Genomic DNA, 13,313 nt, shown 5'->3' on the forward strand with positions numbered 1-13,313 from the left:
GTTGTGTTTTTTTAGACTTCAAGGTGTTTTTATAAAAATGATTTTCATCAAGTAGCTCAATATTGTCACTCTCTTGTCCCGGCCTCATATGGACATGTAATCCTACAGACAAAGCAAATGTTAAATGCTACTTTAACATCCCAGTTAAATCCCTTTCAGGGCCATGGACAGGCCACTCGGCAAGGCGAGACAAAACAAGTATTTATAAACTTCTATATTTAATAAGCAGTTTCAATTAGTTCCACCGTAGCTATACACCAGTGTAGCGGTTATGCTGCACATGGAACAAACTGCCAGAAGCGCTCAGATGAAATGCTGATGTGTGCCTGTGATTATGTTCTATGTTTCTATTGTATTTGATGTACTTTGTATTTTCTTTAATGTTGCTTGTCTGTTTAATTAACAGTAGATGTTCAGCTGTTATATGTTGCTTTTTGTCTTTATTGATGTAAAGCACACTGACTGCCTGTGTACGAAATGTGCAACAGAAACATAATGTAAATGATAATTACTTCTGTAAATGTTTCAACGCATTGTGTGTAAAGAGGATAAGGAGTCGGGCTCTGTGTTTCTATGTCTTCTGTGGACGAACGTCTGCTCCTGATTGGAGTAGAACCCACAGAGGGTCAGAGGACTCCACCCAGGCTATTGTGACCTGGTTGTTTGCGCTGTAGACTGTTCTCAAGTGGCAGCGCTTTACTCACACATGAGGGACTTTCAGTAAATCATCACACCTACGTATTTGCATCTTGTGCTCCGTGTCCCTTTCAACCCCTCATGGTGTGTGTGTGTGTGTGTGTGTGTGTGTGTGTGTGTGTGTGTGTAAGTAACTGAGTGTGCGGGTGGAGGGAAGGGAGCAAAATATTTCCAAGGGACCTATTAAAACAGGCTCTTATTGAGAAGGGTCACAGCTAATGGAATATTGTTCTTCCTGTCCATTGGGACGTTTAGTCTGCAGCAGCTGGAATGCTGTGCTGAGAGGATGGGTGGGGTCACTGTAGGTCTGGATTGAGAACAGGTCCAGGACTTGTCCTTGTTTGTCTCCAATGATCTTGCTGGCCTGTTGATGACCTGTGTCAGCTTGTGCTTTTGTCTTGCTGGGAGGTTTTCATTCCACCAACACGGTTGGTGGTTCGTAGACCATGCACAGGCTGTGCTGTGTTCAAACCCACACGTTTCCTGAGATGAGGGAGGCCCCGTCTTGCTTTCTTGTAGATGTTGTCGACATTGTCCTGTAAAGTCCTTGGAAGTGGGTGACCTGCTCCACTTCCTGGTCCATACATGCAGCACATTAGAATTGTATTCACAATGAGTTCTAGAACAAATCCACATACAGTATGAAAAGGCCACACAGATACAGATATGTGTGTGTGTGTGTACCGTGGTTATAGGGTAGAGGGGATTCTGTATGGACAGCAGGAGGACCTTGTTGCCACTGTTGGGGTTGTCAGCGTTGGTCGGCCTGGTGATTCTCTTGGAGGTGGAGTAATTAAAGTACGCCTGTTGGCCTGATGAACAGATGGATGTAAAGATGAACGCACACAGCCTGCTGCACACAAGCACTAATCAATGACATCAGTGAGTCTTCACAGTGAAGAACGCTGGGATTCAAACCTGCGATGTATACGGGCTCCTTGGCTCCACAGGACACACAGCGGTCGGCACTCTCTACCGCGGAGAACTCCACCAGGGCCTGACGCTTGAACGGCATCATCATCACATAGCTGAGAACATTAAGACAGGACACACCCATGCTGTTCAGATCTCTTCCACCCGGCACTGGACAGACCAGCTCCTCATGTCCTCCACCCTTTGGGAGCATCGACCCTCCACTCACATCCTCATAGATCTGATGAGGTAGAGGAACCTTTCTTTGTGCTGCTGTCAACTTGGAACCGAGGGTAGAAGCCTTCCTAACACCAGTGAGGATGTGAAGGTCTTCTCTGCCTTCTTTTCATTCAAAACAAAAGTAATGACAGCCGAAGCACTGAAAAGCCTCGTTCGACCTCGCTGTAGTGAAGCCGGCTTGTGATCCCGTGGGGCGCGGAGGCTCCACCAGAGGTTGCAGCGCTTGGTCTTGCACCTCTGAATTTTTGGAACCTCACACGATCACATGACTGTCACAAATAGTTCGCTGATAAAAGCATAAATGTCTGGGGATTATTCAAAGGAGGCCGGTTCGCTTGTAGATGCTTTAGAAACAGGTCTTCAAAATCTACATGTGAGATAATATTTTGCAGCCAAATCAAAGTGTTCACAGTATATTAAACCTTTGTTTCTTTAGAATGAATTTGATAATAACTTTTTTCTTCACAGGTCTTGTATAAAGACAAAGTAGTCAATGCGCTACGGCGTCTTTCTCGATATTTTTGTCACCTCCCACCTTCTCCTTCCATCCCTCTCTTAAACACACTGTGCACTGTGGTCCTTCTTGTTTCAGATCTCAGTCCTGATGGTTAATCAGGCATGCAAACTCATCAGCATTGAAAAATGTGACAGATGCACAAACACACAGATAGAAGTTGCTGTCTCACCATATGGACCCAAACTTCTCCAAGGCATCGATCAGGTCTGCTTCCACCACGGCCTCACACAGACCCCTGACATGGACCACAGGGCTGGGAGAGATACGATGAGAGTCCTCGCCGTTATCCTGCAACACACACAGTCAACCACACTTACACACACATCCAGCTCGTCTGCAGCTTGCTTCACTTGCCTACCAGAGGACCCAACACAGAGGTCTCTGGCCAAAAAGATGCTCGGTCATGCAGCAGAAAAGTTCAACCTGCCTCAACTTCAGCCACAATGAAATGCAATGTCATACAGCAAGGCACTGTGTTGCCTTTCAAATGCATAGAGTTGCACATGTTAACATTATTAAAAAGATCATCCTACTGTTCCTTAGGGATGACCCCCAAAACCCTGTTTTAATGGAAACCAGTTCTAACTTAATCTGAACACCTGGAGGATCGATAAGGTCCGGAGTTAACGGTTCTGCTATCAGTACTTCACAAGTTATGGAGGGACATCTCGGAGGAAAATAACAGCGTCTCAAACGTCCTCTCTCTGTGTCTCTGTCTTCGTCTCCGGCTCAGTACAGCATTGGACTCACTTCATGGCAGAGAGAAGGAAACATTTGACTCCAGTAGATGCTGTCTCTGTGGTGGTGGGCGTGGTCTGTGCTCAGCTGCAGGGGGAGATCTGTGGGAGTGGTTAATTGGCACAGCTGTAACCTGTTGCTAATTATCCCTCATTCGTTTAAGCAGTAGCAGGCTGGTGCTCTGGTGGCCGGGGACACACAGAGAGGACAAAGCATTCAAATCTCACAAATGCCACACTTGTTGTTTTTCCCCTCTTGGTGCTTCCCTCTCCTTGTGAGTCGTTTCCTGTGTTCGTGCCTTGCTCCTGTTTCTCATGATTCAGCATTCTTTTTGTTTTGGGATTCATTTCCCACCTGTTTTTAGACTCACTGCTGTAAGTTTTTCTTTTTTGTTAATAGACCATCAAACTGTTCCTGCTGACTCCTCCTTATCGGGGTCTGGCTGACATCTGCTAATCACTTCCTCTTGGCGGCCTGGCCAACAACTGCTCCGGGTTTCAAGTCCAATAGTCGACCCCGTTAACCGGTCAATGATCGTTAACTGACATGATTAGTGCCTTGCATGCAGGGTGCTGTCATAACGAGCTGCCCAGCTGCAATGATGACTGTTGCACAAACAGGTTGAATCCATAATTAATGCCCACTGCAGCGTGCACAAGACAGGCAACCTAGTCCTGAGCTGACCCATCTGACGGGACAGTTAGCCGCCACAATGACGCATGTATTGTTGTAGACACGTGCACTTTCCCAGTACATCTCCATTGCATCAATGATCTGAAAGTCTGTGAAAACATCTTGAAGTAGCATTTGTGACTACTTCTTTCCTGTTTTATGGTTAGGGAGTTTAGTATTGTCATTTTAGTTGAACAATGGTCTTTTCATTTTAGTGTGGGTTTGTTGCTTTGGCCTTGGACACCATGACGCCTCAGCTTGTTGTTTTATATGTTATGTTTAATGTTTTATAATATGTGTGTCGGTTATTGCATGTATTCCTCCAGAGAACAAGCTGCAGCTCGAAAACCTCTCGTACTATCCTCTAAACCAGGGGTCCCGAATCTGGCCCGCCACGTCATTTTATGTGGCCTGCGAAACCACCAGCAAAAACAAAAAAAGCTAAATATTTTTTATTGTATTTTGGAAAAATAATTAAAAGTTAGACTTGAAAATAAAAGTATCCCAATTGTCAAAATTATGAGATAGAAAGTTGAAATGATGAGATAGCATGTTGTCTGTGTACCGACATTAAAACTATCACAACAGGTGGACAGGAGAGGCAACAGCCCGTAAAGAGGTTTTACAACAATTGAAAAAGATCGACAAATAATCCCAAAATGTCCACGAAGAGAAAAATTGATGCAGAGGCAAGAAAATGTAATGAAAGATGGGAAAGCGAATACATGTTTGTGCTTCAAGGAGAACAACGGGTCTGTCTTCTGTGTTATGAGGCGTGTCGGTGATGAAGGATACTATTCACGTCGGCATTTTGACACCAAACACGGAGCTAAATTTAGCCTCCAAGAAAAACATCAAATTGTCCAAGAATTAAAAGGCAGACTGCAATCACAGCAGAATATATTTACACAGCTACAGCCCAGTGCATGCTGAAGGTATGTGAGCAGAGCTCCGACCAGATACAGACTTTTACAAATGTCAGTTTGTGAAGAAACACCATCGCAGACCGAGTTCATGAACTAGCAGCAATCTAACAACACAGCTAGCTAAGAGACGAGCAGGTACTTGTGTTTCTAATGAACTGCTGATGAAAGCACAGACAACACGGATACATCATCTATCATGTTCATCAGACCTGACTCTCAGTGAGCAGCTCTTGGATGTAGCTGCCATGCACAGGACGACGACAGGGAGGAACATTAGTGATGCAGAGAGGTGAACAAACAGCTTTGAACATAGTTAATGTAATAACTTGTGTTTGATATTTGTCTTTGTTATTTTCTTTGATAGTTTGATCTTTGATAGAGTCATGTGGGTTTCTGAACCCTCAATTAAAATGATTTATGTTATAATAACAGAAATGTGTTTAAATATCATTTTTCATTTATATAACTGCATGTACAATATGTTTACACTTGAATAAACAATAATCAAATGCAGAGAGTTATTTAACAACATGTTGGGGAGAAGTTAGTTATACAGTCTTACAGTTACAACCGGCCCTTTGAGGGCGACCGTGATGCTGATGTGGCCCAGAGTGGAAATGAGAAGAAAGAAAGAAGAAGAAACCATTTTTATTGTCATATACATTTTTACACATCCACGAAATTTGACCCATCCCTGTATATAGGGAGCAGTGGGCTGCCATTGATCGGAGCCGGGGGTTCAGTGTATTGCTCAGGTACACTTCGACACGTCCCAGTCGGGGATCGAACCGTTGACCTTCCCAGACGACCCTCTTAACCCAGTGAGCCACGGTCGCCCCAGTTTGACACCCCTGCTCTAAAGTGTAGAAGTATTTTAGATAGAGACCCAAACATGTGGGGCTCGCTGTATTAGTATCGTCAACACACAGAACCGGTTGCTGTTAGTTGTTGTCTTTTCAAATTGAATTCCTAAATGTTTCTTCATTGCCTCCATGTAAAAAGTAATTCTTGCACCGCTGCTGTCATGGTAACATGTTACCCCATGCATCATCATCATCATGTTGTCATTCAGCTGTTTTATATTCTCTGTTTACTTTAACGACCATCTACTAGTGAGAAAAAGGCTTTAGATGACATTAACAGTTGTTAGTCTGTGAAATGCTTTAATATTTAGTTTTGCAAGTTAATTAAGTAAAAGTACTGATTCTCTAGTTCAGTGAAAAGGATGTTATGACATATAGTGATGAAATGAATCTGTTTGTCACAGCAATCCTTTTGTGTTTCAAATCCAGTATGTTCTGATCAAAAATAGGATCCATTATCTTGTTCTTAAGGGAAGATATGTGAAAAAATATATTGAAATATTCATCTATAATTCTATTTTGGGTATATTGTTAAATTAAACCGGGTATTTAAAAAACAACAACTGTAGAATAATCAATAAATGAGTTGTTAGATTATCGGTTCATTAAATAAATACCCATTACGAGCAGCCCTTTGATAGTAAATGTCTAATTGCATTGCAGCAGTCAATGGTGACCAAATGTTTGGCTTTGGTTTTGAGAAAAAACAGAGACACAATTCAGGGTTTTCTTCGTAAAACGTCACAAGACTCCTAGAAGGGACCAAGGCCTATAAGTGTCCGTGGTCTGTGGAAAGGTGAACCTCGTAGAGTGACCACCGAGTGTAAGCAGTGAAAAGCTCCACCACAGCTTCAGTGGACCATCAGGCAGGGATCTACCAGGGAAAAGCCTCCCACACCAGTTTGAAAGTGATGCAACGTACTTTAACAGTGAGCTGAGAATACTCAGCAGAACAATAGACTTCTTTCTGTTAGAAAATAAATGAGAGGAAGTTTGAAGAAGCTCCATATCTCCCAGTGTTTCCGCTTCAGTGAATATAAGACATTGGAGGCAAGCAGGAAACCAGTGGTCACTAAAGAGCACAAGGCCATGCTGCAACACAACAAGGCTCGTTTGGACTGTCAGTCATGAATATGGAGTATTATCGAGGAAATGAAGACAGGACTGAGAGAGAGAGAGAGAGAGAGAGAACGCATTAAAGGGAATTCAAGTCTAATCCTCACACTTCTCTTGTTTCATATTTTTATCTTATCTTTCTCATGTTTTCTGTCTCTTTCCAACTTTGATCTTTCCCCTCTACTGATTCTCTCGTTCTCCCTCTGTCAGCAATCCCTTCCCCCATCTTCCTCTTTTGCGTCCTTCTCATTCACATTGACATTCCTTTTAGTCTATTTATAGACGGCTCATCTGAGTGTTTGGAGAGGAAAGTGGCACGAGACTAACTTTAGTCTGTTGAGCAGGCTGCTGGCTTCTCTGTTTCAGACACATTAGCATTATTTATAGTCAACACCTAGCATTCACACTGTTTATCAGTGTGTTCTGTCTATTATCTGCATCTGAAATTAAGTGCTTTGATAAACTGGCTGATGCAGATTTGAATAAATCTGATGTAGTGAATATGACAAAAATCAATGTTTCTTATACAATATATCCTCTTATTTTCCTTCAATGACTGTTATTGGTACATGTCTACTGTTGATGCAAACCTTTCTCTCTGCATCCTGATTCCTTCCATCTCAACCAAGTGTTCCTACAGTAGCTGTGCCATATTCATCTATGAATAACACCAGGACATGGCTGTCCTTCAGGGAGAGTGAGTGTGGGCCCTGGGTGTATTATAAACGTCTCACCTTCATTTTGTATGTCAACAACATGACAGTATAGAAGCAGGATGCTTTGCACACACACCAGTTTTATTTTTCCAAGCGTGAAACCACTTCAAGTTTCGGACCAACTGGGAAATGTGTATGGCTGGACCATAATGTTGGACTGCTGGACTTTTAGCTTGTTTGGTAGGTATTTGGTTTCTGATTTTGGAATATTTGTTCATGTTTTCTTTATACCCCTTTGGATTACCATCATGCATACAACATGTCACGATCAGGCTTTGCCTTCTGTAGCTCCTCACTCTACCTGTCAGCCACTCCCTCAGCACCAGTCTAACTCAGCCACTCCCTCAGCACCAGTCTAACTCAGCCACTCCCTCAGCACCAGTCTAACTCAGCCACTCCCTCAGGACCAGTCTAACTCAGCCACTCCCTCAGCACCAGTCTAACTCAGCCACTCCCTCAGCACCAGTCTAACTCAGCCACTCCCTCAGCACCAGTCTAACTCAGCCACTCCCTCAGCACCAGTCTAACTCAGCCACTCCCTCAGCACCAGTCTAACTCCCTTCACCTGCCCCTGATCACTAATCAAGCACTCCCTCATCAGCATAACTCTCCTCACCTGTTCTAGCCACTATTTAAACCCCTGCCTCCCAGTCACTCCCTGCCAGGACATTGTGTTCTACCCGCCCGGTTGTCTTGTCCTGTTCCCGGGTTCCCAGTCTGTCTGCCTTGTCTAGTTCCTGCTGGATTTCCCCCCCTCGTCTCTTGTCTTGTTCTTGGACTCTGTTGTGTATGGTAACTAGTCCTATTCAAGAGAGAGAGTCTATGGGGTATTGTCAAGAGGAAGATGAGACATCATACCCAACAATGCAGACAAGCTGAAGGCCCTATCAAAGCAACCTGGGCTTCCATAACACCTCAACAGGGTCACAGTCTCATCACCTCCATGCCATGCCGCATTGATGCAGTATTTCATGCAAAAGGAGCCCCGACCAAGTGTTGAGGGCATACTGTACATGGACATACTTTTCAGTCGGCAAACATTTCTGTATTAAAAATCGGTCTTATGTAATATTCAAATTTTCTGAGATTTGGGGTTTTCATTAGCTGTAAGCCATAACCATCAACAGTAGAAGAAATAAACGCTTGAAATATATCACCTTGTGTGTAATGAATCTATATCATATATGAGTTTCACTTTTTGAATTGAATTACTGAAATAAATGAACTTTTGGATGATATTCTAATTCATTGAGATGCACCTGTATATGGATATGTTTGTGCACGGTGAGGAGCAACACAACACTTTTGACACCACACAAATAGCCTACAGTAAGAGTTAGAAGTTAGGGAGTGTGGTTCTGTCACCATATTTTGAGATCCTCATTGCTATGCTGAAAATTCCAGGACCCAAAGGTGACGTGCATCATTGTGCATCATTGATCTTAGTGTGTGAACAGAGGAATGAATGGAATACCAAACACACCATCCTCGCACTGATTGTATTGCCAGAGTCATTGCCTCATGACCACTTAAGAACTTAGTGACGCCACTCCTTATCTATTCTTACCTTTTGTGGAAAAAGTGAGTTTGTTTTTAACACAACAATGTGCAATTTTAATTTCTTACATTCAACTTAAAGTGAAATTATATTTTGGAAACACCGCTTCATTCGTTTCTTGTTTGTGCTCTATAGCGATGTATAATGCACAAATCTACTTATGCTGTTATGCTTAAGATAATGTTCAAATAACATTTAGAAGTATTAATAACTGCAAAGCCTTTGGTCATCACGGAATGTCTGCAAATCAGACAGGATTCAAGTGATTCTTGGTTTGACACTTCTGAAGCTTCTCCACAATAGTGAATTCAGTGCTAGAACACATTTTTCTGGGGGTGTCATCCAAATAATTTACTTCAAAGTTCAATTACTGTCCTCCGGTTGCAAAAAGAAGTCTGGTTGTATAGAAGTCTATGAGAAAATGACTCTACTTCTCTCTTGATTTATTACCTCAGTAAACATTGTAAACGTGAGTTTATGGTCTCAATCTCTAGTTTCAAGTCTTCTTCAATACAGCATGATGTTCATTTAGTACATTATGGTCCATTTAGAGTCACACAGACCATAAAGCAGGGGATGCTTTAGGGCGGGGCTACACAGTGATTGACAGAGACTTATACGGCGTCTCTACGTCGCTCCTTCGTATTTCAAATATGGAAACGTCCGTTCACTGGTTTCTATCGAAAAATCAACAACATGAATGAATGAATGAATGCATTTTTATTGATATAGCGCTTTTCACAGACAATAATATGACAAAGTGCTGTTGGGCTCTGGCCTATGGCTTAAACATGTGCTGTGGACAAAGAGAATCTGGCCTTCACTGTTTCAAGCAAAGGTCTCATCCTGAGTTGTAGTTTGAGGAGAGCAAAGGAATGTCACACTAGGGTGTGAATTCCCCCTCCCCCCAAAAAACTATGGTTCCTGAAGTCACCTGAATGCACCGCTGCAATCTCATTGGCCGAAGGCCAAGAGACCCCAGGACCCCTGTGGTTCAACCACTGTCCCACAAAAGTGCCTGCAGATCACACCTCCTTGCTTTTTCCCGTCGACCTCCGTCGAACAGGGAGCACACCACGCTCTCGTCGCTCGGACACCCCCGTCCAGGCCACAGAAGAACCAGCTTTCCCCCCACGAGGGAGCCCCTCGAACCCTCATCAAACCCTGACAGGTCACGAACCATTTCGCTGGACGAAACAGCCCGCGATAACGAATCTGCATCAGCATTCGTTCAGTGCTTTCTGCTTCTTTTTATTTTGTGCACAAACCGGCACAGAGGAGCCGACGAAGCCTCGCTCCTCTCCTGACCGATGATTACCGGGAGACCTACGGACCACGTCGTCTCAGCCGAAGTTAAACTGTCCTCCCTGCAGCGAGTACAGATCGGACCTGCGTTTGCTCCAGAGCCACGCCAACGGACCGAAGCCGCACCAGCAAACGCCGTGCGACACACAGCGCCCGCTGCAAAGCCGCGCTGCAAGCAGCTCCCCCCCCTGTCCCCCTTCCCGACGAGGAAGACGGACCACTTTGCTCACGCACACTTCAACGTTGCAACGAAGCATCGACAAGTAAGGTTCATGGCGTCTGGGCATAGCTTAGCTTAAATTAACTTAAGTTTAATTCAGGCCATTCATTTATATGTTGATATTCCCGTGTTTTTGTGTGTTTAAATTACTGTCGCGTGATATTGAGGTATTACGCAATCATTACGGCGCAGAGAAGCGCCGCTGTATTTGTGTATCAACTATGACTGTTTCTTTGGGATTATTTTCATTCATTGTCTTCCACTCCGTGTGGAAGTTCTCTTTTCATTAACTCGACTCGGTGAGTGAGCTGAGGTGCGTGGTTTATCACGGCATAAGTTACCGGCAGTTCAAAGACGACAGCGGTATATTTATGCATGATAGAACCAGCAAGCAGGCTCCCTACCACATCGCACGCCGAAGCGTGATTCACTTCGAGTTCTCGCTCCTTTTTTCTCTTTCCTCCTTTCACGAAACACACACACACACAGCTCCTAGTTCTACCCCTGGGGAACCTCGTTCAAACGAGCGCACACCACACGTGCTGCATCGGCACACGTGAATTACATACAGCAGCCTAACTGCCATTTTGGTCCGCGTCACTCGACTCCGCCATCTTTGTAGTTTTTAGCTGTAGTTCTTAAGGCCCCTCCCCTTTGGCCAGCGTCACTCGACGCCGCCATCTTTGTAGTCTTTAGCGTAGCTGTAAGACTCCTTCCTGTTCACCCACAGACCCACACACACACATACACATACACACACAGACATACACCCTCATCCACTTTATTCATTCTTTAGTTTAGGCATATAAAATTGTATGATAACGTTTGTTGGTTGCAATATTAATTGATTTGATCATTTATTATTTTGATTCAATAAACTCTGTTATACTTTCAGGAGCAGTCGTCTGTGATTACTTGTGCATATGTATTTGATAAGACTGTATGTAGTAGCCTGTGCTCGAACTTAAAACCTTCACTGTCACTGAATGTATAGTCATACGCAGACTATTGACATTATGAGTGACTACTAATTATGAGACTTAGTTTTATCGTTTGGTTATTGGTCCCTGTTCGCAGGGTGGTGCCCCGTTTATATTAATAATCATTAATAATTGTTACATACATCAATAATTCTATTGATGTCAAGAATTCAGTTTCTTAAATGCTGATAACCCAAACACGCTCCTTTAGTTCCCAACATAATGGTGCCCCGTGTGAGGCCACGTTATTCCAGTTTTGTTACAGTATATATGCACATTAATCCATAATTATTTTTGAATAATTAATTTTCCAAAAAAATATTTCTTTCGAAAAATTATTTTTCTTCTTCTTTTGAATGATCCAAATTCGTGAAACTTATTTCCCAAAATAGGTAGGCTTTGATCTTCAAAATCTTGTTCAAAGTTCAAAGTAGCTTTTATTGTCAATTCTTGCATGTCAGGACATATAAGGAATCGAAATAACGTTTCCCACTCTCCCACGGTGGAACATAAAGTGCAGCACAACACATAAAACATAAAACACTTCCTAGGCTAAGTGAAGACAGATATCCTAGTTAAAACATATACTATACTACAATAAAACATTCAATACACATAAAAACGGGAAAAGTGGGCAATTAATGTAATAAATAATTAATAATGTAGGGGCAGGTGGGCAATTGATATAATAATGATGGGAAAATGGGCAATTAATATAATACTGTGTGTGTATGTGTGTGTGTGAAAAGTGGGCAATAAATATAATATAAATATAAATATGAGTACATATTTACAGTACTTCTGTACTTTCAGCTTCAGCTTCCCTCAGGCTGGAGGATATGATTGGGGGGAGTGAGGGGAGAGAGTTCAGTGTCCTGACAGCTTGGTGGGTAAAACTGTTCTTTAGTCTGGTGGTGCGGCAGCGGAGGCTCCTGTACCTTCTTCCAGAGGGTAGGAGGCTGAACAGACTATGTGCAGGGTGACTGGTGTCGCTTGCAATTTGAATGGCTTTCCGGGTGAGGCGGGTGGTGTATATTTCCTGTAACGAGGAGAGTGGGGCACCGATGATCTGTCCGGCTGTCTTTACAATGCGTTGGAGTGCTTTCCTGCTGTGTTGGGTGCAGCTACCACCCCACACAGTGATGCAGCTGGATAGGATGCTTTCAATGGTGCCCCTGTAAAATGATGTCAGCACTGATGTGGGGGCTTTTACTCTCTTCAGCTTGCGAAGGAAGTAGAGGCGCCGCTGGGCTGTCTTTGCCAGTGATGCGCAGTTGGTGGCCCAGGAGAGGTCGTCAGTGATGTGCACCCCCAGGAATTTGGTGCTTTCTACTTGCTCCACAGCAGCACCATCGATGGTCAGTGGCAGGTGTACAGTGTGGCGTCTCCTGAAGTCAACAACAATCTCCTTAGTTTTGGTGACATTCAGCAGGAGATTGTTGTCGCTGCACCACGTGGTCAGAAGGTTGACCTCCTTCCTATAGTTGGTCTCATTGTTCTTGGTGATGAGACCAACCAGAGTGGTGTCGTCTGCGAACTTCACCATGTGATTGGTGCTGTATGTAGGTTCGCAGTCGTGAGTCAGCAGGGTGAAGAGCAGGGGGCTGAGCACACAGCCTTGTGGGGCCCCAGTGCTTAGGGTGATGCTGCGTGAGGTGTTGTTGCCGACACGTACTGCTTGTTGCCTCTCACTGAGGAAGTCCAGGACCCAATTGCACAGTGGGGTGTTGAACCCCAGCTGGTCCAGTTTGCAGATGAGTTGTTGTGGGATTATGGTATTAAATGCTGAGCTGAAGTCTATGAAAAGTATTCTTACATACGAGTCTGCTTTTTCTAGGTGGGTGAGGGCTGGGT

At 43.7% G+C, this 13,313-nt stretch overlaps 1 protein-coding gene across 1 annotated transcript in view; it reads right to left on the bottom strand.

Moving 5' to 3' along the window:
- Window positions 1-13,313, bottom strand: part of LOC306785954 (heterogeneous nuclear ribonucleoprotein L-like) — a 50,571-nt gene that overhangs the window by 17,072 nt on the left and 20,186 nt on the right. The window contains exons 2-4 of the mRNA XM_079280552.1: window positions 2,535-2,653; window positions 1,615-1,724; window positions 1,381-1,508 (exon numbers count right to left, since the gene is read on the bottom strand). Coding sequence (XP_079136678.1) covers window positions 1,381-1,508; window positions 1,615-1,724; window positions 2,535-2,653 — 357 coding nt within the window. The remainder of the gene's footprint in view (window positions 1-1,380; window positions 1,509-1,614; window positions 1,725-2,534; window positions 2,654-13,313) is intronic.

The sequence above is a fragment of the Melanostigma gelatinosum genome (assembly GCF_949748355.1).
Source record: "Melanostigma gelatinosum genome assembly, chromosome: 12".
NCBI lineage: Eukaryota > Metazoa > Chordata > Actinopteri > Perciformes > Zoarcidae > Melanostigma > Melanostigma gelatinosum.